The following is a 26905-nucleotide window of genomic DNA, read 5'->3' on the forward strand; positions in this document are numbered from 1 at the left end:
CGCACACGCACACGTACACGCACACACACACACACACACACACGCACACACACGCACACACACACACACACACACACACACACACACACGCACACACACACACACACACACACACACACACACACATGCAAAGAGGGGGCGTGGAAATGGCCTCACGCTACCCGGGAAATTCCCATCCACGTGTCTGAATACGCGCAGATGGAGGCGGGACAAAAACAAACTCGGCTATTGGACACGGCGACAAGCTTTGACTGACATTTAAAGGGACGCGCACGGCGACCGTTCTGACGCAGCACAAGCGACCAGCGAACAGTCGAGAGTCTTTAAGGAGGTTTATTTACCAATGCTGAGCGCCACGCCCCGGCGGCGGAGTCACCACCTCGGGGCTGACGTCTAAGAAACCAAGTCGGCTTGTAGCGCTTTCCTCCCCTCAGAATGGAAGAAGCCGCAGCGCAGATACGGCACGAACTCTGTTGAACCGGTGGGATATTGACCGATTCTTCCCGCTCTCTTTTTTTTTCTTATTAACTCTGCGTCAGAAACAACCGCAACCAGGAAGCCCATACCTGCGGTAAGCTAACAACTGTGAACTCTAATCCTCAAAATACAACAGACTGCAATCATTTTTGTAGCATTTAACTCAGCTCTGTTGTCGTCTACACAACATCAACGCCCGCTTCGACGCTGGTTTCTACGGTTATATAGCAGTTATATTCACTTAAAATAATGTTTTTAGTCCGTCGGAGACCGGGCTCCGGCGATGAATGGACTCGAGCGTCTCCCCGCACCCTCTCAACAGGACGTCTCTCCTGTTCCGTGCAATTTTATCCGAAGCCGCTTTTAAGTTGTTGTTTGAATAGTATTTTGGGATGCGTTGTCCGAGAGTTGTAGAATAATTATTGTTGAAGATGAATTGTTGAGCATCTGGATTTTCATGTGTCGCCGACTGTTTTGTGCTGCTGTTTTTTTTTTTTTTGTTTTGTTTTTTGTTTTTTTAATGTCTTACGAACATTGTTACTCCGACTGAGTTCGTCCGAGTGATGCGAGACTGATGGAAAGCCACGACTCCTCCCCTCCCCTTCCCCCTTCCCCCTTCGCTTGCGCCGCCTTTCTCTTCGGTCGTGACCGTGCGCGGCAGGGGGAGCCACCGTCTGGCACTTCAGGGAGCAGCCCGGGGATAACCTGATAAAAGCTTATTTTCTCTTATTTTTTTCTGTCCTTTCAGTCCTCCCTTCAGCTCCTCGATAATCCTGATCCATGTTTATCCGAATAAAGCCTGTTTTTTTTTTTTACATTCCACCCGGGGGGTTTATTGCAAGGGCATGCCGGGTATCGTGAGGTCTGTGCACGTTAGGGACGAGCCGGTCTGCCTTTGTGGGATGAAGAATCGAAAACTCCCTGTCATGGGGCTGGCGAGCTGACAGGACAGACCAGAGCAGAGGTTTAGGTTGTTTTTTTTTTCCCCTCAAACACTGTCATTAACATTTTTTTATGGGCCCTAATTTGGATGCGTGAGAGTTGTCCAACCCTTCACTACAACCCAGTGTTGATCTGGTGATTAGCTGATGAGGCAGCCTAAATTTCAGCTATATTATGATAACTTTGAACTCCTCAGTCGTTCAGGGTAGAGGGCAATGCATCACTCGGAATGGACAGATTCCCATGTGCTCTGTTAGATAGAATTCACTGAGCAGCAAAAATACTTTACTTGTTTTGAGATGTTTTTCAATATTATACTTATACACACGAAGACCTTTTTATGACATTTACTTGTTTTGAAATGTTTTTTAATATGGTACTTATAATTGCACTGACCACTGATTCTTGCTTTGCTGTGGTAAAAAAGTTGGTGAGTAGATTCTAGGGCAGGCTTACGTCCATCCAACTGCTCATCACAGACAAGAGCATCATACCTGACAATGAGCCTTTAGTGGCCAAATTCCCATTCATTTAAATGTAGTTTAACCAAACCTTTAAACCATAGGGAATCGTATGGTTTTGTCTCTCAGATGAATGGTAGGGTTTCTAAATATGTAAAGAGCTCTTAACCACAATGAAGGCACTGTTGAAGGCTTATTCTCAAATGGTTCATTGGTTTTAACAATGTGGGGGAATGCATTGTATAAACAAGAGTATTTTTTGTTTTTTTTAATAAATGATTTCCAAGAATCCAAGAACACAAGAACACAGCTTCTAATAGCAATGTCTGAGATTATTTGATCAGGATTGGAGTAGGCGTGTCAAAATTTAACATAATCTTGAAGAGTGAAGGAATCTTGATTTGTTTGCTTCCTGCTGGATAAACCTGTCATATTCTATGAGAATGATGATCTGTCCCTGTCGATTTCAGTTTTGGAGGTGCTCATCTTACAGTGCCTCCGTATGGACGATGAAGAGGAGGATGTGTTTGAGCCAGATCCCCACTGCTGGCACACAACATTCAGGGAAATAAAGTGTGAGGACTGGGCTACACAAACAACTGGCCCTGTCCTGGTACCAACTCATGGCATGCTGTCCTGTGGTACTGCAGAGGATCCAAGACCACCCTTCTACGGTGAGGCTGATGACATACTGAAAAGAGAACATTTGCGTGTGACAGACAGTGTTATAAAATGGAAGCAACATAATATGAGGCCCACTGTGAGAAATAGGCAACAATGTTGCTGCGCTGATCTCACTCCTGGCGCCTGATAGTCGTGATCACAGCAGCTTTTATGGCGTGTATGGAGTGTACCCAGCTGCTTTGCTATTCAAAAGGCGCCAGTCTGGCATTGTGAGTGAATGGACATGACAGGAGTGCTCACCTGCGTAAGCCGCGACAGCCCAGAGAACTGATTATCAGCAAAGTCAGAACAGTGCCATATAAAAGCAATCATTGCAGAGGAGCTCAATAAACTACTGCAACTGACCTCATGGGTTTCATATCACTGATGTTTGACTTTTGGCACTGTAAACTCACTAAGAGCAATTGTGTAAATTGTAAACACAGAAGCTGTGAACCTTGATGCCAAGCAATTTATATCCAACTATTCTCCACCAGCACTATGCCGCTCTGTGTACTTGTTAAGTAACCGAAACAGACCTGAACGCTTTTGTTGTTTAAAAATAACGAAGAACTGGCCTTGACACTCAACAGGCAACGCAGGTTTTCGATTGCACTTCCCGGCACACTTTGAGTTCGTTGGGGATCAGGAAACAAACCAAGAGGAGCGAAGCGAAATGGAACAGCTGCCCCAGCAGCAGCCGGGGGCGCGCAGCATGGAGGCATGCATTGGCCAGAAGCTCCAGCTGATAGGAGACCAGTTTCACCGGGATCAATTACAAATGGTGAGGGAGAAAGAGCCACCTTCCTCAATTCAAGACAGGCACCTTTTCCTCTGGTTTGATGGCAGTCTGGCTGTGGTATAAATATTTCCATAACAGTTTTAAATCTATTTATATTTTGTTAGGTATATGAAATTACTTTATTTTTGAGATGACTGATGGCTTTTACTCTAGTTAAATGTCAATGCTCTGTTGCAGAAATGGGTTCAATGTTGCTGCCATCAAACCAGAGTCCTTTTTACTGTAAGAGCATATTATTGTGTTCATTTGGGAGCTCTGTTGAAAGTAAGAGCAGAAAACTGGAGAACCCTGTCATTGCATTCATACTTTTGAAATTGTGTTTGGTTTCACTGGTGACGTATTAACATTTGTTTGGGCAAATGGTTAAAGGTGTGTTATTTTTTTTATTGTGCTTGCACCATATTTCCCTTGGAAAAGCAGCGCAGATGCTGAACTCAAGCCCAGCGTCACACATCCCTTACCCCCACCCCATGAGGCCAAAGACTTTACTGAACCAGGATAGCCCATCCCCCACTTCACCAAACCTTGGCCCTCCCCCTACCTCCTCTTCCTGTTTATTTCTCTCTTTTCTCCTGTCTACTCAGTGTGCTGTTGAGGCAAGTGGCAGGGAGGATACCTTGCATGAAACATCCCACGGCAATGTGTTCACAGAGTTGCTGTACAGATTAATATCACTTTTACACAATTGTCAATACTGAGACTCGTTATATAGTTTCCCGGCGACAAGAGAAAAATCTCCCAGGGATTGTTCTGCAGGCGGCAGAGTCCCTTCTTGCACAAGTGGTTACACATCTTCATCCACTCATGCGCACTTGAACACACATGTACACGTAATAAAATGTCCAAGGAAAAGCAGAAGTAGTGGGACTCTGTAAATGTAAACATGTTGTAACCCGAAGCTCAACCAGTGAGCCCTAGGGGACCAGCTATGGTTCGAGGGAGGCAGCCCTTTCCCTGAGTGGGGCGTGGCCACAGTCTTAAAACCTCCCTCTTGGGAAATTGGACCATGTCTGTTCCACTCAAATATTTATTCTTGTATTTTGTTAATCAAACCAAATTTTCGAAGGTGCGTGCCAGTTTTTGATTATAACTTGGTGTAAGGCTAGAGTTATTTATGCCTTTGGCTCAGCATGACTCATGTGTTGTTGCAGTCAGACACTTGTAGATAATCAGAATGGCAGTAAAGAGGGTCGCAGTACCATGCAGCTGCATCTACTGATGCACATTGAAGGCAGAGATGGTTCAGAGGAGCAGGAAATGGTTTGTGGTTCCCTTGCTGGTTGAGTCAACATCAGAGACTACAGTCAGACAGAGTCTGTCATAGGTATAACTAACAGGACACAGGTACAAATGGGATTGCGAGTCAATATCAACAACTTCAGCAACTGGTACGTGGAGCTGTGCAACAACACTTTGTGTGTGATTCTTAAAGCTCAAACCTGCTCTGCACATACATTTATATGTGCCCATATGCAAATGCACCATTGCTTTGCTTTTTTGTTGTATACTGTCTCAATTTTCACTTTGTCATCAGTACTAAATCTCTCACTCAATAATATTGTTAAATGTTTCTCAGTATTCATTCCTGTCTGCACCTGTCAGTGATGATCAATGCATACACTGCTGCCTGAGCCCTCCAAGTGCTTTTACCACCACCGACTTGATGGATTTAGGAGCACTGTGGCTATGACTATTCTCCATGCAAACTTGTGTCCCCTGGCAAAAGCAAGGATTAGGTGGCTATGAAGTGCTAGAGTATGGTGACAGATAAATTGCTCCTCTGTCTAAGAGGGCTTGAGGGGACACTGGGGTCCCCAGAAGATTCCTGACATTCCTGGCCTGCTATTTGAGAACCAGCAATAATGGCACATTAATGTGACATATAATGTCACAAGGCTGCATGACAGCCCTGTCCTGCATAGGGCAGGGAGCAGAGTTGGGTTTCACCCCTATGCTTTTAAGGGTGACGACTCCTGCTGCTTTTGGTTGGAGGTGTTGAAGGCAAGGTTAGGTATCGCGTCTCGGTGTGTCTGCGCACAAGCAATGCATGTGGCTTTATCTTTTCACTTATCCACTGACGGCATGCCACTCTCCTTTCAGCACTAATAGAGTCGGGGACAGATGGCACACATTGGAAATAACAGTATACCAATGTGGCTAAACATTCAAAGTGTCTGCTGACACTCAAAGTATTCATATAGACTTTACTATTATCTAAGGCTATATATTTTTTTCCTCTCTCCCCTCCCCTGATGTCACTCCAGATTTTCTTACTGGCCGGTTTGTTTAAGATAAGGGAGAGCCTCTGACCAGCTGGCTTGACAGGCAGCCCCCATGGGACACTGATAAAGCACATCAGAGTTGTGTTAAAGTGAGGACACCAGGCATCTGCCTAGCATCTGGCCAGATCCCGTTGCCCCATTCCTTGCTAAATTTAGAGCCAAAGTTTCATTTTGACAGTTGGTGGTGTGACTTATGATTGTTGTACACCAAGTGTGTGCACACCTCTTTTTCTCACTGTGGTCTTCTCTGTTCACCCCTGTCATCATCTCAGCTCAACAGAGAAGATAGCAAAAGGTCACAGAAATCTTTCTGTTTCTGTTCATGACGATTCATTGCTTTTCATCTTGCTTGTAGTAAACACAAGCTTTGTAATGTAATAAATCCCTCTGTTTACCACTTTGGCCCATAGTCATGTACTGACATACAGCACACACAGAGCAGCAAATACATCGTAATTTAATGTTTTTGTAAAACAAGAAATTTACTGAAGTTTGAGATTATTGTTGTTATGCAGTCTTAGTTGTATCACCTTGAGGTCACCCACTCTGCGCTGCTTATCCCTGTTCCTTATGTTTATACATGCAGTCATCATACTGTCACTAAATCCAGAAAATACCCGAAGGGCAAGATTTAGAAATGTCACACAGCAGAAATGTTTTTTATCAAGATTCTTCACGGTGTGGGATTTTGTTCAACCTCTGTTCTTATTTTGAATAAAATTTTTTAGCACCCCCTGCAATTAACATTAACTGATAAAGAGTCTTAGGACCTTATTGCAATTCCAGTTCTTGCCCGCAAACAAGGTCAGTGGTTGAACGTCAGTTTGACCGCATAAATAAGATATGCACTGGCATATCTTACCAATGGATTTGGATATTTTGACTCTTGTCACAGCTTTGTTGAAAATCTAATCCCTAGTCTTTTTTTAAAACTCTAATGGTCTGGAAATAGCTATAGCTTTATCATGCCTGGTTGGCGGTACCTGCCTTTTGTCCGATAGGTGCTGTCAGTATACAGAGAGCAGCTATTGTGCCTTTCCCATGCAGGGATGTAGATTCCAGAGGCTCCCTGCTTCTCATCAAGAAGTCTCTAATCCCATTTGCTGCGATTATCTGAGCCAGGCTTTTCAATAGCAGAGATAGCATTACCCCATTAATCACGCACAATCCAATTGGCATGCCAATCTGAGAGGGTCCTCCTGGTTTGCTGCTGCCATTCTTTTCCAGAAAGATTAGGACAAATGTGAATGTATGATGAATGTGTTAATGACCTGGCATGGCTGTTGGAAGCCTGGATGGAGAGAGATCTCCCGCGGGGGGAAGACTCTCCATCAGTATTGCTAGGGATTATGTCAACCACGGTGAAATTATCACTGATCTTCAGTGTCTGATTTTGTCCTCCCCTCTTTCCGGTTGACCCTTTCGCCTGTGTACACTGTTAGCAGGCAGAGACGCTAGCCAATACAAAATATGGCCCAACTCCTTACCCATTATAGCACTGTACTTTGTGATTTAATTTCACTGAGGTTGCTGCCTGCATGGATTTATGTCGCTCTAACAATGTTTTCTTTTCCGTTGTTGCAGTATCATCAAAACCAAAGGAACCAGGGGCTACTGTGGTGGCGTCTGGCCACAGCTTTGCTCAGCCTTTTGTTTGGCAGGGGCAGGATTGCTGGCCAGGATGGAGCTAGACGGAGGTGAGAGGGTGGTTCCCTCGTGTCTGTTTTAATCATCTCCATGAGAAACTGGACTCCTGATGGCACTGTCAAATCTAACACGGGTCTGTTGGGAGAGTGGGGGAGAAAGGTCACCGCAGGACGGAGACAACCAACTTTTTTACAAGATTTTTTTTTGTTTGTTTCTTTCTCTCCAAGAAGATGCCATGATACTCAGAGTTTCCTCTACAGGACAGTGCTCTTATTTTGGTATTTGGTTGGTTTTGAAGTTTTGTATAGTACATCAGTCTTTTTTGCACTTCACAATGTATCATTTTTTAATGACCTCCACGGACCCTGGGAATGCCTTATTCAATATCCTCTGCCAGAATGAGTATTGACAGAATCATAAGGGCAAGACAAAATTGTTAGGACATGAAAGGAAACGTTACTTGAGGGTTTCTTTTCTGAAGTTTCCCAGGTAACCGGTCAATTTGATTTAATAATATCCAAAGAGGCAATGTCTCAGAACAAAGCATTTTGCACCTCATCTCAATGGGTAATTTATCCTTTCTTCCTTTTGTCATTTTCATTGCTCTTCCCTTTTTTTAGTCACTCATTTGCTTTAATATGGTATTAGGTTTGAAAGTAAACCTTAATTACCATTTGAAATATATGGTTAAAGGTTTCTGTATAAGAAAGTCTATGTGCCAGAACAAGCAACCTAAATACCCTGTATAACACTGCAATGTTTTGAATGATATTGTCAGACAATTAGGGCGTTGTTTATCCAACGGAGTATCAGGGTAGAAGTAAAGACCAGAGCAGAGAAAATGTTATTTGCTGCACCTGGCACCTAGTGACTCACAGCTAACCTGTGCGTAGAAACATCATATAGACTGTTAGCTGGGATGAACAATCTGAATTATTTTCTCTGAAAACAACCTACAGAAATTAAAAGAGTAATCCATTTTTGTTATCATACTTTTTAAATCCCCTGCAGGAAATAATTTTTCTGAATTTAACCCATCATGGATGAACCACTGAGCCACTTAGTAGCACCAAAGGAGGGTTAGGGCTTCAGTGTCTTGCTCAACAACACATCAACAGGCCCAGAGGAGGGTGGGATTCAAACCAAGAATGTTTGATTCCGAGGATGACCAGGCTAACCCCTGCTGTGCCGCCCCCCAAATGATATATTTGAAATATAGCAATCATGAAATTACATGACCACCCAGAAGCAAACTGTACTGAAACCCTGGGAAAACACAACTCCATTGAGGAGATTTCTTAGTCTAGATTTGCTGTGTACCACTTAGAATTCATATAATTTTATCCTGCCTCCCATTGGGTGGAAGAGATGTCTGAACATAACACAAAATGAGTTGAAAGATATGGTGCACTGACTGTTGTTGTACAGGATATTCTTTGAAGGTGTAGCTTCTGTGCACTAAACATTAGTCAAGTACATTACACAGAGCCAAGTAGTCATTACACGAGTATTTGGACATTTGCTGGGAACACCAGATATTCATCTGACATTTGTTCCTAGGTTAAGCCTCTTCTTAAAAGTATTTGTGCGTTATAGTTGTATTCTTTTCATGTGATAATTCTCAGACCTCCATGCCCTTGAAGTGGAGCTGTGGATCCACTGTTTTTGCACTAGATTACATCCTTCAAGAGTTCTTACCAAGTTAACCTCTGTCTTAAATGAAGGTTTTCAGTTGCAATTTTTATTTGTATCACACCATTTCAGATGGTTTCCATTCACACCTCCAAGATAAATAATCAATGATATTGAGACCTTGCTGATATGGTCTGAAGTCTTGATTGGAAATGGGCTCAAATGTTTCAGGCCACAAAAAAATCATACTAGAACCTTATGGCTCAATTGAAATGTTTCTTGATTCTTATTCTCCAAGTGTTGTGTTATGAACACCAAACAATACTGCATAATAAGTCTGTGAAACAGAATCTCCTCTCAGGTTACTTTTATGTAGTCTTACACCATTATTTTTTCTATTCAGTGTCATGCTCACATTAATACTTGGGACAATTTAATTCATAAAATCACCACTGACAAAGATGGGGAAAAAAAAAAGACTGTTATTACTATTGAAATACGAACGTGGTTAAATACACTGTTGAACTTGCTGTTTGCTATATTTTCCACTGCTTATCCCATGGCGACTTTCAGACCTAAGAAGCAATACATATCAGGGGTCTGTAATTACTTTTTTTTACAATGTGTCAAGTTTATCTCTTGACACAAATTTGGGTTTCCTCTCATTTCCAAGATGTCTCAGGGACAGACTTAGTGAGCTACTGGTGACCTTGAGAATCTGTTACGTGCCGAGAGGAAGAGCAGTGTTGTCAACCATTTATTTATGGTAAAATCTCCTGAAGTATTCTCAAGTTTCCTGTTTTTTTTTTTTTTTATTTCGGCCAATAACTCAGCACACACGTTAAGGTACAGTTTGACTGTCAGGGGTCTGAGGCTGACTCGGCAACTGTGGTGGTGATAGGGACCTACTGAGCATGTAGTTGCAGGTGTGTAAGGTGCACTGAATGTGGTTGCGGTCATAGTTTCCTGCGGATCCTGAACGCTGAGCCATTCCCTGTAGCTCCCCGTCTCACCACTGGCTCTCGACTTCCTCTTTCTGCTGCTCCTTCATTACATGGCTTTTGTTCATCAATTCATTACCCTTGTAATTTATTTTCTTTCCTTCTTATTTATTTTTTTTGTACATTGTCCCATTTCTACTGAATTCACTTGTGTGTGTAATTACACCTTGTTATCTTGGTTTGACCTGTTCTAAACCTGTTCATAGCCCCATGTGATACTCGACCCCGAATCTATGATTTTATCTCTTATTTCTTCGAGGACATGACAAACTTGTACTTTAGTTTGTCATGAGGATGTGTGGTTTACATTGATCCCACTTTAGTGTGGCATGGACTGGACATATCGCACAGTGTAATGAAACACTATGCACTGTCATTGTTTAACAGAAAATCTTTTGACTTTTGAGAATCCAGGTTGAAGCTGGATTTGACCCCAAATTGAGGGTTTGACTTTTCATATTTTTCTAACCACAACTACTAATAGAATAAGAATATCACTTAGACTATGTGATTTCTTTTCATTTAAAAATAAAATTAAGGAAGGGCTCATCCAATTTTAACATTTTCACCCAATTTGTTCTTAGTTTTGTGTTGATGCTCACTAGTAGTGAAGGGGCAGGAGCTTCAGTCACAGTTCAGAAGTTTATCCATATAACCAGATGTGATATCTCTCTCATAACTAACAAAGCATTAATAAGAAGGGCTTCAGAAATACAACTCGTAAAGCACTGCCTTGGTTATATTTTCAAGTCACAGGGTGTCAGTTTATGTGCTTGATTCCTCGATCTTTATCCTTGTGTTGAAATCAACATGCACTGGAAAGTACTTTGTGTCTGTAGATCCCATGGGTCCCTTATCTATTCTGTGTTGATGTAAAGTATATTTTCTGTATTGTTCTTCTTGGCTTATCTTGCCCTGCGCTCGCTGTAAATGTGTGCAACGACCAAGTAGGGTCTGGAGGCGTGTTAGATTTATTGGAAAGGGAAACAATCCACCATGGTGCCCTGTAGAATTTTGCTAGAATGACGTTCCCATGCTGGACTTACCACATTACTGGTCAGTTCAGTATATCCCTTGAGTGGGACATTTATTCTATGGAAACCGTCAGTGTCTTGAATTTTGTAGTCCACTTTATATAAATTTGAAGTTTTAAGGAAGGATTTGATCTAGATTTTTTTTAACAACAACATTTCTTCATGGTCTTTCTTATCTTTTTTAAAATGTATTTTCTTAAAAAAGGGTCTGTTTTATAAGGACATTTGATGCTTATAAAGTAATTTTCTAAAACAAATAAAATCCTTTTGACTCCATGATATCAAGGGCATTTTTATTAAAAAATAACTTTCAACATTCCTTGCACATGTCATTGTGGTTTATAGACAACAAGAAAACCAAAATAATTTGTTGAGTTTAATTTTTCCTCATCAGCATGTAGCTATAAAATGTTTGCCCTTCTTTACAGAACAGATAAAGTCTACTTGTATTTCTAAAACCCTGGAATATGCCTTTAACTGCTCAGTTTCAAATGAAGTCTTGATTGTCACACACTCTCTGTATACCAAGAAATGAGACCCAGCGAAAATGTAGCATTTTTGTAAACATTGACTGTGTGTTTTCGAGACTCTACTGTGCACTCATTTATGTGTTCATATATATATTTTGGTTGTTTATATAAAATGGAAGTAAAGACAATTTCTTACGTAGTGCAATATGCTGTATATATAGAGCTTTGCTCTGCAAATCTTTTTTCTGAATTTCTGGTTGTTTATTGGTACTTTTTTTCAATAAAATTTTATTGAGTATGTCCATCCGAGCTATCTTTTGTGTCTATCGCAATATTGAAAATGCCAACCCCCCTTTATGTTGCCACATAAAGCAGAAATGCTGATGCAGTGGGAACAGAAAAAGTCTTCAAATTTCCTAATCAAGTAAAGAACCCATCCGACAAAGAATCCTTGAGAAAAAGGTACATTTAGGTACAAACAATAGATACAAACAAATTGTTACAGAACTTGTAATACTACAGTGAAAATACACTGTAAGGATGCAGTCCACAAACTGAAAAAAATAGAGCTCCCATTTTATCAGGTAATTATTCTAAGGGGCTGCTTTAGAAAAGTGAATAGAATAAGCAAGCGTGTGAGGGGAGCCGGACCTCTGAAGCTACTCAAGCGTCTGGTAGACTGTGGTCAATTCATCTTTCCCATTGTGAAGTTAGTTATTTGGTGGGAGCACCAAAGACCAGAACTATCTAATGACAGCTGTCTGCAACTCACTCACACACACACACACACACACACACACACACACACACACACACACACACACACACACACACACACACACACATTATTTTCCTTTATGGATACCTGATTTGACTTTCATCCTCTGTTCTCTCATTGATGCATAAGACGTAATGCAAGAATTTCACCCGACATGTATGTTACACACCTGCACGAGGAAAGAATACCCAACCAGTAAGTGACTGTAGAAAACATGAAGAAGTGTCATATACCGGTGCCAAAAAACTATTAGTTTCATAACACTTGCTCAATTGGATGACTAACTTGTAAAGGAGATCAATTGCAATGCTATTGTTTCCAGGGACAATAACATTAGCAAAAATTGAAAAATGATAACGTTTTGTTCATGCAAGACTTGACGAAACTTGATCCTTGATGAAACTTGATATCATCTCTCCTTAGCTGCTCCCAACATACACCAGTTAGCTGAACCAGGCCAGACACAGTGATTTATGTCTCTAGTCTGTCATATAATGACATAACATGCCAAACTGGCTAGAAGAGCAATTGGCAAGAGCTGTCACCACAATGTGGTTAAAACGGCAAAAATATTAGTGCCACCAGCACTTTCTGATAATTTGATTGTTGACCATTCGCCTAGTGTGTCAGGGATCCAACCATAACCATGGCTCTAATCATAAAACAACATCTAAACCCTCAAATATTGAGATGTTGTCCACACTGAGTCCTTCAGACAAAATACAAGTACAGTGTTGTCGCCATTTGAAAACAAATAAACACACACATACAGGCATACACAAAGTGAGTGTTCCATGGCAATTGCATAACCCAATGTTTATGACAAGTGAGTATATATTCCACACCGGTTAATCTTCACTTAATTTTGCTTTTTCTGAGCATTCAGATTTGTTACACATCACTATTGATGCCCTCAAGTCATGACGGTAACTGATTATTCCTGACACTTATAAACATTTAAGTTTTCTTTTACTGTGGTAAACAGAAGTGTATTTTACATACTTTTGCGGCATGCTTTGCATTCAGTTGAATGTTTTCTATTCTTTTTTTAATCCCTCTAAAATAAGCATACATACACTTTAGAATGAGATGGATTGAGAGGAATGAAGTTCCGGCTTCTCCACGATCTACAGACCTGACGCATGCTAGCATCTGGATTACCCTGTTAGCTACTGAAGCGGTCATCAAATTGTTTAATCTGGAGGCAAATCTGGATCAATTGTTCCTCTTAATCCAATCAGGAGGTTTGTGTAAATACATGCACTGACCCCCATATATATATATATATATATATATATATATATATACAAGGGGTTCCCACACTTTTTCGCCTTGTTAGGAACTCGGTTGGAACGGTGAGGCTACAGGGAGTGGAGATCACGAAGCTGGAGGATTTCAGGTACTTGGGGTCAACTGTCCAGAGCAACGGAGAGTGTGGAAAAGAGGTGATGAGACGTCTCCAAGCAGGTTGGAAGGTCAGAGAAGCGGAACTGAGATGGTTCGGTCATGTACAAAGGAGGAATAGAGAATATATTGGTAGACGGATGCTGGAATTGGAGCTAACGGGCAAGAGGTCTTGAGGAAGACCAAAGACAATATTTATGGAAGTAGTGAGAGAGGCTATGAAGGTAGTTGGTATGAGAGAGGAGGATACACAGAATAGAGTTAGATGGAGAAAGTTGATTCGCTGCGGCGACCCCTGAAGGGAAAAGCCAAAAGAAAAAGAAGAAGACACTTTAGATGATTCATAATCTAAAATCATGTTGTGGATTGTTGTGGAGCAGACAGTATTCTTAGATCCTTCCCCTTCAGGCCTGACACGTGGCACTTCTGTTGTCGTATATGTCAGGTACAGTTTCATACCTCACTGATACCTGACTCACCTGTTTGGCTACTTTCGGAAAAAACACCTGTGTCTGCATCCTTCGTCAGAAACACAAACACAAACCCACAGTGTGTGTCAGAGGATGTGGTTGAAACAGAACAACAGCTCCCAACCCCAGTCACAGTTGGGCTAGTGCAGACAACTGTTCAGTGTCCCCGCTAATCCTCTGTCTTGGGCATTTCAGACATTATAGGAGCTAATCAACCATGCTGTTTATGCCGCTTTTAAAATATATTAAGAGCTTATGATTTTAGATTTCAGTGTTATGTCTGTACCCACTCTCTAGACTTTGCACATGGCTGACAAAAATCACCCTAACCCTAACCCCAACTCTTAAATGTAGTGTGCCATGGATGTCCCATGTCTCATTGGTCACTTGCTTCGTGGCTCCTTCGGTCCCATCCTCTTGGCTCAGCACTTAAGAAAGGAGAGAAGTGGCTTTCCCTGGCCCAAACAATGGCTCCTCTGTTCCATTGGCCTGGCCTCCTCCTGAAAGAGACACCCAATAGAGAAGCTCTATCTTTAGGGTCAGTCTCAGGGGTCATGCACAAGTACGACTCTTGTTTATGTCTGCAAAGTCAATCAAAACATAGCAGCCTGGACCGTTAACTCCATCTAGCCTGGCTCTCTGTTTCACTTGAGAGGAGTTTCTGTTTGAGTTAGCATGCAATAAATCCTGCCACACCTTTCGTTTGTCCCAGACACTAAGCTATAATAAAGCACTGTGAACAAAGTATCTGCATGCGAGAAAATAACAGCAATTTTTTGTTGACAGGCAACTGCGCACCTGCTCTGCCCCAGCAGCTGGAGATCCCCACCCCCACATAGAGAAAACTTTGAGTAGCACCTCCCGCCAACACACTGTCAATTACTTAATTAACAATTCTTGACCCACAAGTTTCATTGAGCTAGAATGATTATTACACATAATTATGTAGTAGTTGAGGAAAGGCAATTCTCATTTATATTACTGGCCTTGAGTAAAGATTGTGAACCTGCTCAACTTCAACTTGCTGGTGGTTGTTCTGAAAAAGATGTTTATAGCAGTATATTGAGTCACACTTGTTTGACAGTCAGACTCAAAATATCTATGATTTGAGTTAAGTTGTAATTAAAATGGTAGTAAATATGATAATTATATCATAGTTTCATTTTAAATCGCTTTGTATCTCACATCGCCAATCCTCCTACTCTGGTTCTCTTTCAGTTTGAATACTTATTGGGATCTTGACTTACAGCATATCCTACTGAGAGGGCCAAGCTTTTGTTTTCTCATTGTCATGGGTCTGAAATGCAAATTTTGATCATAGGTTCAAAAGCGGAATTTTCTGACAAAGATTGCCTTGTCACCAGTCTAAACAAAATTGGTGTTTTGATATTTGAAGGAGTGAGAGGAGGAGGGAGAAGATGGGTGGCCTCTTCTCGCCAAAGCGATTTTATAGGTTTGTATTTGCTTGAGTTGTGCATACAGCACAAATGAATTTCACTATCATTAAATTCTGAAACAGCAAAATGTACAAAATTTGTGAAACTGATCTCTTCTATTATTTATTGCTGACAATCCTTTCAGGCACATCACAGAAATGTAATTCTTTACTCCTTTCATATAAACACAGGTACAGACACAGAAACGTATGCACGTGCATGTCCACCTTGTTTAAAATGGTATTTAATTACTGTGGAAGACCAATGTCTGTCAAATGAAAACTTTATTGCCTTCTTATAAGGTGCTTATTTGACAGCATTCAGCAAAAGGTGGTATGAACAGTGAACATATTTGATTCAAAAGGATTTTACAAATCACACCATCCCACTTGTCTTTGTCAAGGCAAAGTAATATCACTGTGTCAGCTATAGATTTGTTTGATCACTTTCCAGTCCAACTTTGCACACATCTGGTGCTCAGGCAGGCAGTCAAATAAGCAGTGAGGTCAGCAATGCTGTATGTAGCTGCTTAGGGGAATAGAGGGGATGCCATGAGTATTGGAAGAATTCTTTGAGACCATCGCCATCACCCTGGTCCTGTAAATTAATACCGCTGACCTCAGCCGGCCAACTCCCCAAACAAAACCCACCCATCCTCCGCCAGCCTGTTTGGGGCTGCATCCTTATCACACCGGTGTCTGAAATAATGAGTCCTGATTTAGTTTTCTGTTCTAATTGCAACAGAAAAGTTGATGCTTTTTTTTTCTGGCAAAATGAAAACTAGCTGTTTTTATGCCTGATCTGTGTTTGGCTGCCTCTGTACTTTCTCTGTAAGGTTGGGCAATCACTCTTGAGCTCGCTCTCTCTGTGAGTTCCCTTTGTTTACCAAGAGCAACCCAGCGGAGCTCCGTGCTTTGTTGAGCAGCAGTCACTTGCGGCCTCACAGCTGTGACACACACACACATACACACACAGAACAGAAATCTCTGACTCACAAACACTAGCAGTATCCTGTGGTCAAGGGGAGGGATTTAAATCCTTGGAGTGGAGCTCATGAACCTGCTGAACTTATCTTCTGTCTCCTGCTGGCTATTGTTCTTCCCACTTAATTTTCCAACTTTATCACTTGTCAAAATCACCATACTTGTATACTACCATTTGGGCCCAATTAAAAGATACACCCTGTAAGCCCTTACACAGTGGGCAGCTGTATCTCCACACGTGAAAATCCATGCACTTGGCATGTAGCTGCAAAACACACAAGCCCAGCCTAATTATGATGGGGGATGTCACTCAATTGACAGTACATAAACAAGTGGGGTCATTGTTAGGAACTAATTGGCAGAAAAAGGGTTCCTGTAGCTTCGATAAAAATAAGCAGTCATTCTGGTTTCCTGAGGACACATGAGAAGCCCTCTGTGCTGGCACGACCTGAGTTGTGCATTAATGGGAGTGTAGCTCACTTCATGCTCACTTTCTATACACACTGTCTTTTCAAGCGAGCAGCGTATAAAAGTATAAAGCCCCCAAGCTGTAGATCTGGGCCAGGTCAGCAAGTGTGTTTTTTTTCTTTTCGCTTTTTCTTCTTCTTCAACCTGTTTGGCAGGGTGCCAAAGACGTCAGGCAGTCAGGCCGTCTTATTAGCACGCCTCACCTTGATAACAGCAGAGAGAGGGATGAAGCTGAGAAAGAAAAACAACCAGCACACCAGGGGTGGGGCTCTGGGACAATTTGCGTGTGGATGAGTATACTCACTGTGTGTGTTGGCTCATGCAATGGTCCTCCTCCAAACAGCAACAACTGCAAAAACATTGTGCAGAGTGTTAAACTCAGAGCAGTTTGTCGGAGCTCAAGTTTCACAACAGAGCACCAGGTCATCCCTCCCTTTCTCCCCTTTTCTTTCAGACTTTTTGTTCTCTCTCTTGCTTCCCATCCCCCCACTCTCTGGTACTCTCTGGCTTCTCCGACTTATCGGCCCTTGTTTTTCTCCTCTTGTCCGCTATCTGTATGTCTATCACATACACAAACACAAGGACAAAACCTTTCAACTTTGTGCCCCCCTCCCAAACACCCGCTGCCCATAGTACTCCCTCTCTCGTTGGCAATCGTTGCTGGCTGACAGTACTGCTTTACTCCAGGTTTGGCCAAAAGCCAGCTCATCACATACAATTGCACAGGCTACAAGGCTGACTGGTGAAACTAGATTTGGATGGCAATGAACAAAATCATGCGTTGACTCCTCTCCTCTCCTGGGCCAGCCCCAAAACACTTTTAATTAAGGCAAACTTGAATTTATTATTTGGATTCAAATGTTTTTGCACGACGAGTCCAAAAGGCTTTTTAAAAGAATTTACTTTTCTATTTCTATCACTGTCTCCCTTATACTCCTGTCCTTATTCCCTCAGAAAAAGTAATCCGGACAACAGGCAACCAACCGAGCTCATCTTCTTATACACTACCATCTCGCTGCCGACCACCTTAAACCACTGTCGCTATCCCTGCTGTGCTATTGGCTTATGTGTTTGCCCACAGGACTCATAGTAAACTCCTGAACCCATATTTCTCAAAGAGATAGCTTGAGACATGTAGAAACAGAATCCACCAGGGACTGATGCTGAGCGATCCAGACAGACTTCAATCGACTTCTTTCTGGCTGCTCGTCATTAACCTGTAGTCACCTCCATCCTACCATGGGATGACATGAAAACCCTGTTCTGGATAAACAAAACAATGGATACACAAAATCCCATTAATAACACTGGGGAAATGGGACGGTGGATAGTTTGTGCAGGGATTATCACAATATCGAGAGGCTCTAATGATATTCATGCTTTGAACAAAACAGCCAACTTTTTGTATCTGTTGTTTTCGTGAAATGGTTCCATCAAAAAGTGGTGGTTTTGACAGGTGGTCCCAGCAGAACTGCATAAGGGGATGGCTGTACAAGACAAAACATTCCAGTGAACATATTTGCTCATAAATAATTCGTTTTGATGACAAGCGGATTAATTTCAAATGCAGACAGGGACAAATGAGGGCTGGAAAACAATCCATGATCATAAGTGCAGTTGCGTGTCACATTTGTTGCACAAAATAGTTACACAGGTATAATATGCATTAAGCAATGACAATATAAATTGGCCTCTATATCTTTTTTAATAATTTTTATTGTGCTATGGATCAACAACAAGTACTATCATGAGCACAATAAATGATGTTAATCCCTTGCAGTCTCATTTAGCATACCATGCAAAGCTATGACTCTTCACATATTAAATATGTTTATTTGCATTGACATTGCAAACCCCCTGCAGTGACCCTCATCTAAAAGTATGTCTCTCTTAAGAATCTTCATTTCAAAGATTTTGTTTTAATTTCAGCAACAGTAAAACTGAAGTGAAACCCAACCAACCATGTGAAAGTGTGCTTTCGCAGCTTACACCGCGTGTCACTTCGCCCCAACGGTGCAAACGGAGACAACAGACTTGCGAGTGGTGTCATGGTTTTGTGTTACTGTGGCTGAATGCTGTGTTGTGGTACAGTAAGGTGTGGCTAGGTTGATCTCTGCCGTCAGACTGGGTCCGACGCCCTGGCAAGACGGTGGTGAGCTTTGTGGTTATAGCAGACAGAGTGTGGCTGCTGAAATGCACCACACCAGGCAAATGCAAACATGGTCCAACAACTTTACCCTGACCACTCTGAAAGCCGCCAGCATACCATGTTATTACATCTTATTGAGCATTATACCATAGTTGATAATATGGTTTTGACATGCATGGAGCAGCCAGCTTGTCAGAATTGCAGGGCAGAGAGGCTGACAAACCACAATCTACCCTCTATTTAGTTTGCAAATGTTTATATAAACCCAGTTTGTTTTGCTGAAGTGAATACCTGCTGATGCTGTTTTCAAGGTTTCCTGGGGAAAGGAGAGAGCATTTATGTAGCTGGAAGAAGATAACGCAGATGTAAATAACTCCTTGTCTTCAAGCGTGGTGATAACAGTAGCCATTGTTTTTGGCACACCCTGACCAATGACAGTTGTCTGCATGGGACAAAATCACATACTGTCTGATAGATGCACTAAAGTTGGCTCTTACTTGAAAACGGAGAGAGTTTTCTATCATCTCCCCCTGTCATTATCTTACCTTCAGCATGTCCCCTAATGGATTTATGCTGAAATCAAACAGATTAACAACATTAGGCTGAATAAATCCTGTCATGGTGTGATAAAGTCGGGGCCAAGCAATCTAAGCTGTATCCAGTCCCTCCCTGCTGGGATGTAACGTGGGAGCACTGCCTTAATCTGGTTACTAGCAGGGGAATTTATTTTTAGTAAATACTCTTGGCTCCGGTTGACGCTATGGCAACTTGGGTATGGTCTGGCTCTGACAAAGGGTCATTTGGGCCGGTACTGTCACACTGTATCACTTAGCAGGCAGATTTCAGAAGCTTCATTCAAACCTGTTGTTCACTCTTAAAAAAAAATCATGTAAAGGCTGCTCCAAGTCAATAAATAGAGTGCACCCATGGATGAATGGTGACTGCTCTCCTGGGCCCCCAAACAATACTGACTCCTACAATGCCCTCAGTTGGCATACAGATTTCGGTAATTAGACTGTGACTGTTGTTGGCCGGAGGCCAGATAGAGAGCCAGAGGATGGGGGTTAAGGTGGTGTTCAATACAAACACACACACACACACACACACACACACACACACACACACACACACACACACACACACACACACAAAAAGATGTATGCACGCAAGCCCACGCACACTCACTTACAAGACAATGTAGAAGCAGACGCAGCCACAGAAGGCTCAGTGCTTTACAATGTTTGTCCCTATAAGCGCCTATCCCATAACCCCTTCCACCCTGCTCTTCTATTCTCTTGTGTTGTGTTTTTATGGATCTGAGTCAGAGTCCCGGGGTTTGTTGGGTTTGTTTACTGCTGTGTAGTTTTTGGAGGGGGGAGGGTAATTACAATGGCAGGGAAAACAAACATAGAATAGAGCAACATGGGACTTGTCATGGTCACATGAGAGCTATTTAATCATTATTGGTCCACCGGGACTCTTGGTTTGTCTTTGCTTTCGGATGTTTAGATGAGGAGTGCAGACAGCAAATAATTTACTGACCGGTAGATCTGCTGATTCAGTCAAGGAAAAGTTGTCTCTTCTGGATCAAAAAAATCACTGATGTCAAGAACAACTATTGCATATTGTTTACATTTATAAAAGCCTTTCAGAAAGCCTTGAATCCCAGTCTGTATTGAACATCAGTCTTTGCTGCTCAAGCAGCCTCTATGAACTCAGGCTGAACCATCCCATGTTGCTGAGGTTTTATGATCTACATATCATTTTTATATCGGTCACCCAAACTAGCATTGGTTGACAGAGCGGCGTCAAGTGGTGAGCAACTCAAAACAAACTAGCCAGACACAATCTTGAACCCTTGAACTCACACAGCAAAGGAGAGTAATCAGTCTTACTCCACCTAAAATCTGTCTCCCTTTGCTTATGTGCCTTTTCAGCTTTACAGCAGTTACTGTGAATTACAAAAACATTAAAAAACTAAAGAACAAGAACCATGGTTTTCTGTGTTGTTACGAGAATCTTCCATTGCGAAACAACTGCCCCTCATGCAGGTTGATTTCATGAGGTTGAGCATGGAGTCTGGATATCATCTTACCAACTCCAGCCCAACAAAGGACATAGCTTTCCCCGGGGGAGCACCAGGCAGGGGGAAGGGAGTTTGGCAATCCTCTACTCTCACGCACCGCTAGATTAGAACATTAGAAATCACAAGCAGGGAGCAAGACAGAAATAGCCTCAGTGCCTACAGCCCCTCCTCCACCCTCAGTGACCCCAAGGTCATCTGCCTGGTTTGCTCACTCGCATCTTGACACACAGAGATCAGCTTTTCTTGCAAGTGGCCTTGTTTACATATGGGAGTGAGTGGGGTGACTAATTTAAAATATGCAATATGCAACAATGATAATACTGTTAAGTATGTAACAGGGAAATTGATTTAATTTTGATCACTACAGGATATTAACCCATTCAAAATTCTGACCAAACTGCAAAAATAATTAAATGTAAAAAAATTGAACAAATATATGATGATGATGATCATGATGATAATAATAATTACTATTATTTAAGTTATTATTATTATTGTTATTTTTGTTGTTGTTGTTGTTGTTGATGTTGTTTTTGTTATTATAAATTACTACTACGACCACACCATCACTACTTGTAACAATAAAACCAACAACAACGATAATAATAATAATTATCATTTTTATAATGTTTGCTGTTTAGGTCATTTAATATATTCTCTGAAGTTGTTCTCACAGTCCAAAATCTCATGTTTTCAATCATATCTAAATGGCAAACTAAGACATAGCTTGATTTGCGCCTCTTCAGAAATATCTTGATCGCAATGACACAGACCCTACTTGCTTTACATATTGCAGCTCACAACATCAAATATCCTCTGACATATTTCTTCTGTATGTTCTTTTGTTGGCATTCCAGTGATTTCAGCTGGGGATATGTTTCTAAATATTTATTAGTTTCACGAATCCAAACCTTTTACATTCGGACTGCTAGAAGAATATGAAGATCTTCAACCTTTAAAATGTAGTCCCAGCACCGTCTGGCAACAGCATGAATGGCTCCAGACACATCCAAACAACAGGGAGGTTTCAGTTTGAGTTGATGTGATATTCAGCAGTTTCTGTGCATTATCTTAAGGTTGTGTGATCATTGTCACCTTAATATTTGTGTGAAAGGATGTCAATGCATTATTTTTATTCATGTCACTTGCACAACCACCATCATTTGTTTTCATCGAACACATGCTTGATCCATAGCTGTAAGCCTGTTTATCTAGAGTTGGGGAGTGGCAGCTTTGTTTGTCAAAGTGTTGATGCCCGAGGGCTAAACTCATTATCAATAAAGAGTTAATGATTTGACCTTCAGTGACTCTGGGTGAATCATGCTTGGATATCCTCTGCAGGGAATGGCACTTCATCTGCACAGCTTAAAACAGACCCCTTTCAGTCCACTTCCAACTATCTATACCAACAGCTGAGGTGCTATAAACACCAAAATACTGGTTGGCCAGTAAATTGGCCTAAATCCCTTGGTGTCCTGGAGTTAAATCAAATGCTCAATTTGTGTCTGTTAACTTGTGAAAGCCCACGTCAAACTCACACTTGATTATTTGTCTGTGCCTCGAACCGTTTAAATAAACCTGTACCTCAACGAGAAGTTTGTGGCAAATAATGAAAGTATCACATTTCTGTTTGTCGTGCTGTTTTTTGTGTCTCATATCATCACGCGCCCCCTAACCATTTCAATGTTTCTAACAAGCTTACCCTGCCAATGTGTATTGTTTTTAAATTCACTTGTGGCCATTATTCAAAAATAAGTAGGAAATAAAAATTGTGCGTATTAACATCCGGTAGGTGTACATGATTATCTGAGTCCCCCATAAAAAGTAAGCAAATTAGACACACTTTTTTAGTTAATCAAATCTCTCCATGCAATTCTAAACTCAAACTGACAGGATGATTGCTTACTTAGACTGCCCCGAGCCTTTTCTTCATGTCGGTGTATTTAGTCACAGTGTATACTAGCTGAATTTCTCTAATATACTGCCTTCCCCTCTACCTGCTTTTCTCTCTTCCCATGTTATCCTCTGGTTCATTCGACCCTGATTTGCGTAGTGAAACTAAATGAGCTGATGTCTTTCTGGCCAGCATTACCGTTGGAGGAAGTTAGCGTAGTCTTCAGTCTGAGGTAATCACGTCACCAGGATAATTACGCTCTGTAAAACACTAACTGAATGTTTATGTCCGGGCCCTGAGGGAAGTCATTAATACTATCTTAATTAAGGTTAAAAGGCTCATTTCTGTCTATTGGGAAGGAGTGACCTTTACTTGATCTCCAGAAAAATGGGTCAATTAAGTGACTCTGAAACTCCTTTAACTTGTTTTCACAATCAAAAGTAAAGTTTCACACTGAACAGTGTGTCAAATTCAGAAAGGAGGAAAAAAGATGATGGGTTTTGTTTGTTCTGTATGTGTAATAATATGCATGTTGTTGAGGAATAAGTACACACAAGGAACAGTTAGCTCAGCAGCAGTCACAGACAACATGGATAAATAATTTAGTCACAGGTCCTGCTTAAAGGGGAACCACGCCTGAGAGGACTAATAAGCTTAAATATGTGTCTGTGGAGGTTCTCAGTCCTCCGGGTCATGGTGAATTCTTGTTGAAATCTTCTTGTCTTGGTAACCGGACTAGAATTTCTTCACTTGAAGATGTTTCACCCCTCATCCGAGAGGCTTCATCAGTTCTGATGACATGTGGGGCGTTTCCGAATATAACTGCCAGGTTTCTGGGCGAGTCTAGATTATGGTGGCTTGTAGTTTAGGTGGAAGAGTTGATCTGCAGAAATTAGGTGTAAGGGGGGTTGCTAGGCTAATGGGGTGTCATTCATTGGAACACTAGAGCAACTTAGTGGGATAACCTGGATTGGAATGTGAAAAGGTAAAGAGAAACAAAAGAGTGAACGTGTTGTATCACATGAACTGAGGACATGAGAACATGTGGAGTTACTGGGGGCTGGTTCAGGTGGTGGGCCCCTCCAAGTTGTTTTGAGGGTGCAGATGGGCCTGGTCCGTGTGTGCAAATCCATCTTGGTATCGATCCCGGTACGGTGTTGTACGTTTGTGAACAGTTGTGTCTGAGGCCCACCCCTGTGTTCAGAGATGTTGTTTTCTGTTTCGACAAAGATGGCTTCTTTGACACCTCTCTCAAACCATCCGTCTTCTCTGGCCAGAATATGGACGTTGATGTCTTCAAACAAATGGCCCTTGTCCTGCAGGTGTAGGTGGACCACAGAGTCCTGTCCTGAAGTGGTGGCTCTCCTGTGTTGGGCCATCTGTTTGTGCAGACGTTGTTTGGTCTCTCAAAAGAAGACATCATTACAATCCTCAAAGTGTACAAGACAGTGGGGAGACCAGCGATGCTGTGTGGCCTTGAAACTGTTACAATGGCGAAAAGATAGGAGGCAGAACTAGAGATTGCAGAGAGGAAGATTTTGAGGCTCTCTTTGGGAGTGACCGGGATGGATAGGATCAGGAATGAGTCTATCAGAGGAACAGCACATGTTAGATGTTTTGGAGAGAAGGTCAGAGAAGCCAGACTGAGATGGTTTGGCCATGTACAAACGAGGGATAGAGAATATATTTGTAGACGGATGCTGGAATTAGAGCTGCGAGGCAAGAGGTCTCGAGGAAGACCAAAGACAAGATTTATGGACGTAGTGAGAGAGGATATGAAGGTAGTTGGTGTGAGAGAGGAGGATACAGAGAATAGGGGTAGATGGAGAAGCTTTGATTTGCTGTGGCGACCCCTAAATGGAAAAGCCATAAGAGGAAGAAGAAGAAGACGTGCAATTGACAACATACACCACATTCTCTACCTTGTGCCTCAGGGTGTTGTAAGATTTTAAATGTACCAGTATATGATGTGTGTTGAACATCCTTCTGAGTTTCTCTAAAACACCAGCAACCTAGGGTATGACGATGTTCTTTCGTTAGTTGTTGTCTTCCTCCTGCCTGCGCCTCATGGTTTCTGATTTGTTGAAGGCCCAATTAGGGTAGCCGCAGGATCTCAAGGCTTTCCTGACGTATTGTATCTCTGTCTTGCTTCCTTCAGCGGTTGGTGGGATGTTCTTGGCCCAGTGGTTTTGGTTACGGAGTTCCTGGAGTTCTGATTACCTCTAGTTTGTGCTCAAGGGGGTGGTATGAGTCAAAAAGTAGATACTGGTCGGAGCAGTGACGTGCGGTGAGGTTCATGGCTGGTGAGGCACCGATGTCATCACAGTCAGATTTACAAACATATAAACCCTACAGAGTAGCTTATTCACCATTTTATTGGCAGCAGTTGACATGTTTTGTTTAAAATATCATATCAGCATTCCTCGCGCGTAATTGATCGCGCACCCCGTGGCTTTGTCCGGGGCACGGCCCGGCACCCCAAGTGCCACAATTCCAAGAGTGTGTAAAACAAGTCCTTATTAAGAAATAAAGCCGGCCGTTGAGGAGATGGTATAAGATGACTGCGCCTCCTTGGCTCGGGGCCAGAACCTCCTCACCTGCACATTCGGGTATCCAGAGAGGGTGAATGATCCTCTCAGAGTGACATTCATTCTGGCCCAGGATATCTCTGGCCCGGGATATCTCGTAAGTATATTTCCTGACTTTCAATAAACCATTCTTGCTTGATCAGTTCCTGACCATTATGACGTTTTTCCCTGAATGAAATCTGAACCCAACAAAAGTTTGGTCCCGTGGCGGGAGCCACAAACATAGACAGTAGCCATAATAAATGCCTTTCTAGCAAACATAAAAAACACCAATAATAACCTTATAAACTTGCAGTATTATTTAGGAAAATAGCAGTATTTTACTCACCAAAATTCTGATCATTTGAATAAAATGAAAAGAAAATCTACAAAAAAAAGAAAATCGCTTTAACAACTAAACTAAACTAAATCTGTTTCTTCTCCTCCTGCAGCCATTGTGGGATGAAAAAAAACTATATTGAACAAACACAACTATATTTCTGTTCGCAGCTCGCTAGTACGCTTCTCCTCGCTAATACACTTGTCCACTCTCTGACTATGCAATCGGAGGGTGTGAATACGCTGACGTTGCTGAAGCCTGCCAGAAGGCTTTGATGTCGCCAACTCAAAATCTGATTGGTTGAAGCAACAGTGTCATTAACATTTATTTTTAGCGTAAATAGCTTGCAGAACCGATTGTGCAGCCCCCTAGGCAGACTCCTTTGACTTTAACCCTGTCTGGCAACAGATTATGGCTGAAATGTGATTGGTTAAATGCTTTAATATGAAAATGCATGTCGGGGAGTGGCACAACCAAGAGAAAAGCTATGACAGGAAGCGAACAGACCATTTGGAATTATTTAAGTAGTATTCATGTATTCATGGACAAAATACGATTAACATTTGTGATTCAGATATTTTTTTAGGCCAGCAGAGAAGGTCTTGCAGGCCCTGACGGCCCATCACTGCGAGAAACACATTACAGTTGTTGACCAAAAACATTATACACATCAGCTAAACTATGGAAATTTAGTTCATATAATGAAGAGTTTTTTTAATAGTGACATCCGCAGAGACAGCAATACGGTGTCAGTGCATAGCATGCCAGCAGTTAGCATAATCATTGCGCAATCCATAGAGGGCTCAGCTGGTTGCCGCGTCACCACACGTCTCTTTTTCATATTTGAACGGTAAATTTGATTTTTTTTTCAGGGATTTTGAAATAAAAACTAGAAATGCTGAAGTTAAGTGGAAATTAA

At 41.9% G+C, this 26905-nt stretch overlaps 1 protein-coding gene and 1 long non-coding RNA gene across 2 annotated transcripts; one reads left to right on the plus strand and one right to left on the minus strand.

Moving 5' to 3' along the window:
* Window positions 1-286: 286 nt before the first annotated feature.
* bmf1 (BCL2 modifying factor 1) lies at window positions 287-11711 on the plus strand. The gene is made up of 4 exons (XM_086148822.1): window positions 287-571; window positions 2351-2554; window positions 3137-3327; window positions 7212-11711. Exons 2-4 carry the CDS (start codon window positions 2383-2385, stop codon window positions 7326-7328), a joined length of 480 nt encoding a protein of 159 aa, XP_086004948.1. The 5' UTR covers window positions 287-571; window positions 2351-2382; the 3' UTR covers window positions 7329-11711.
* Window positions 11712-17054: 5343 nt separating this feature from the next.
* Window positions 17055-26133, minus strand: LOC147237416 (uncharacterized). The gene is made up of 3 exons (XR_015106384.1): window positions 25996-26133; window positions 17255-17299; window positions 17055-17153 (listed from the first exon to the last, which is right to left on the minus strand). It is a non-coding gene; the product is annotated as an uncharacterized LOC147237416 (long non-coding RNA).
* Between the last annotated feature and the right edge of the window lie 772 nt (window positions 26134-26905).

Source organism: Fistularia commersonii, chromosome 1 (assembly GCF_037954325.1).
Source record: "Fistularia commersonii isolate RoL2024-O1a breed Wild chromosome 1, RoL_Fcom_v1.0, whole genome shotgun sequence".
Lineage (NCBI taxonomy): Eukaryota > Metazoa > Chordata > Actinopteri > Syngnathiformes > Fistulariidae > Fistularia > Fistularia commersonii.

Bases quoted from the DNA above. Each gene is read 5' to 3' on its own strand.
- bmf1 (XM_086148822.1), top strand. From the start codon at position 2,383: ATGGACGATGAAGAGGAGGATGTGTTTGAGCCAGATCCCCACTGCTGG. The intron at 2,555-3,136 runs GTGAGGCTGATG...GACACTCAACAG, and splicing joins TCCAAGACCACCCTTCTACG to GCAACGCAGGTTTTCGATTG. The intron at 3,328-7,211 runs GTGAGGGAGAAA...CCGTTGTTGCAG, and splicing joins ACCGGGATCAATTACAAATG to TATCATCAAAACCAAAGGAA.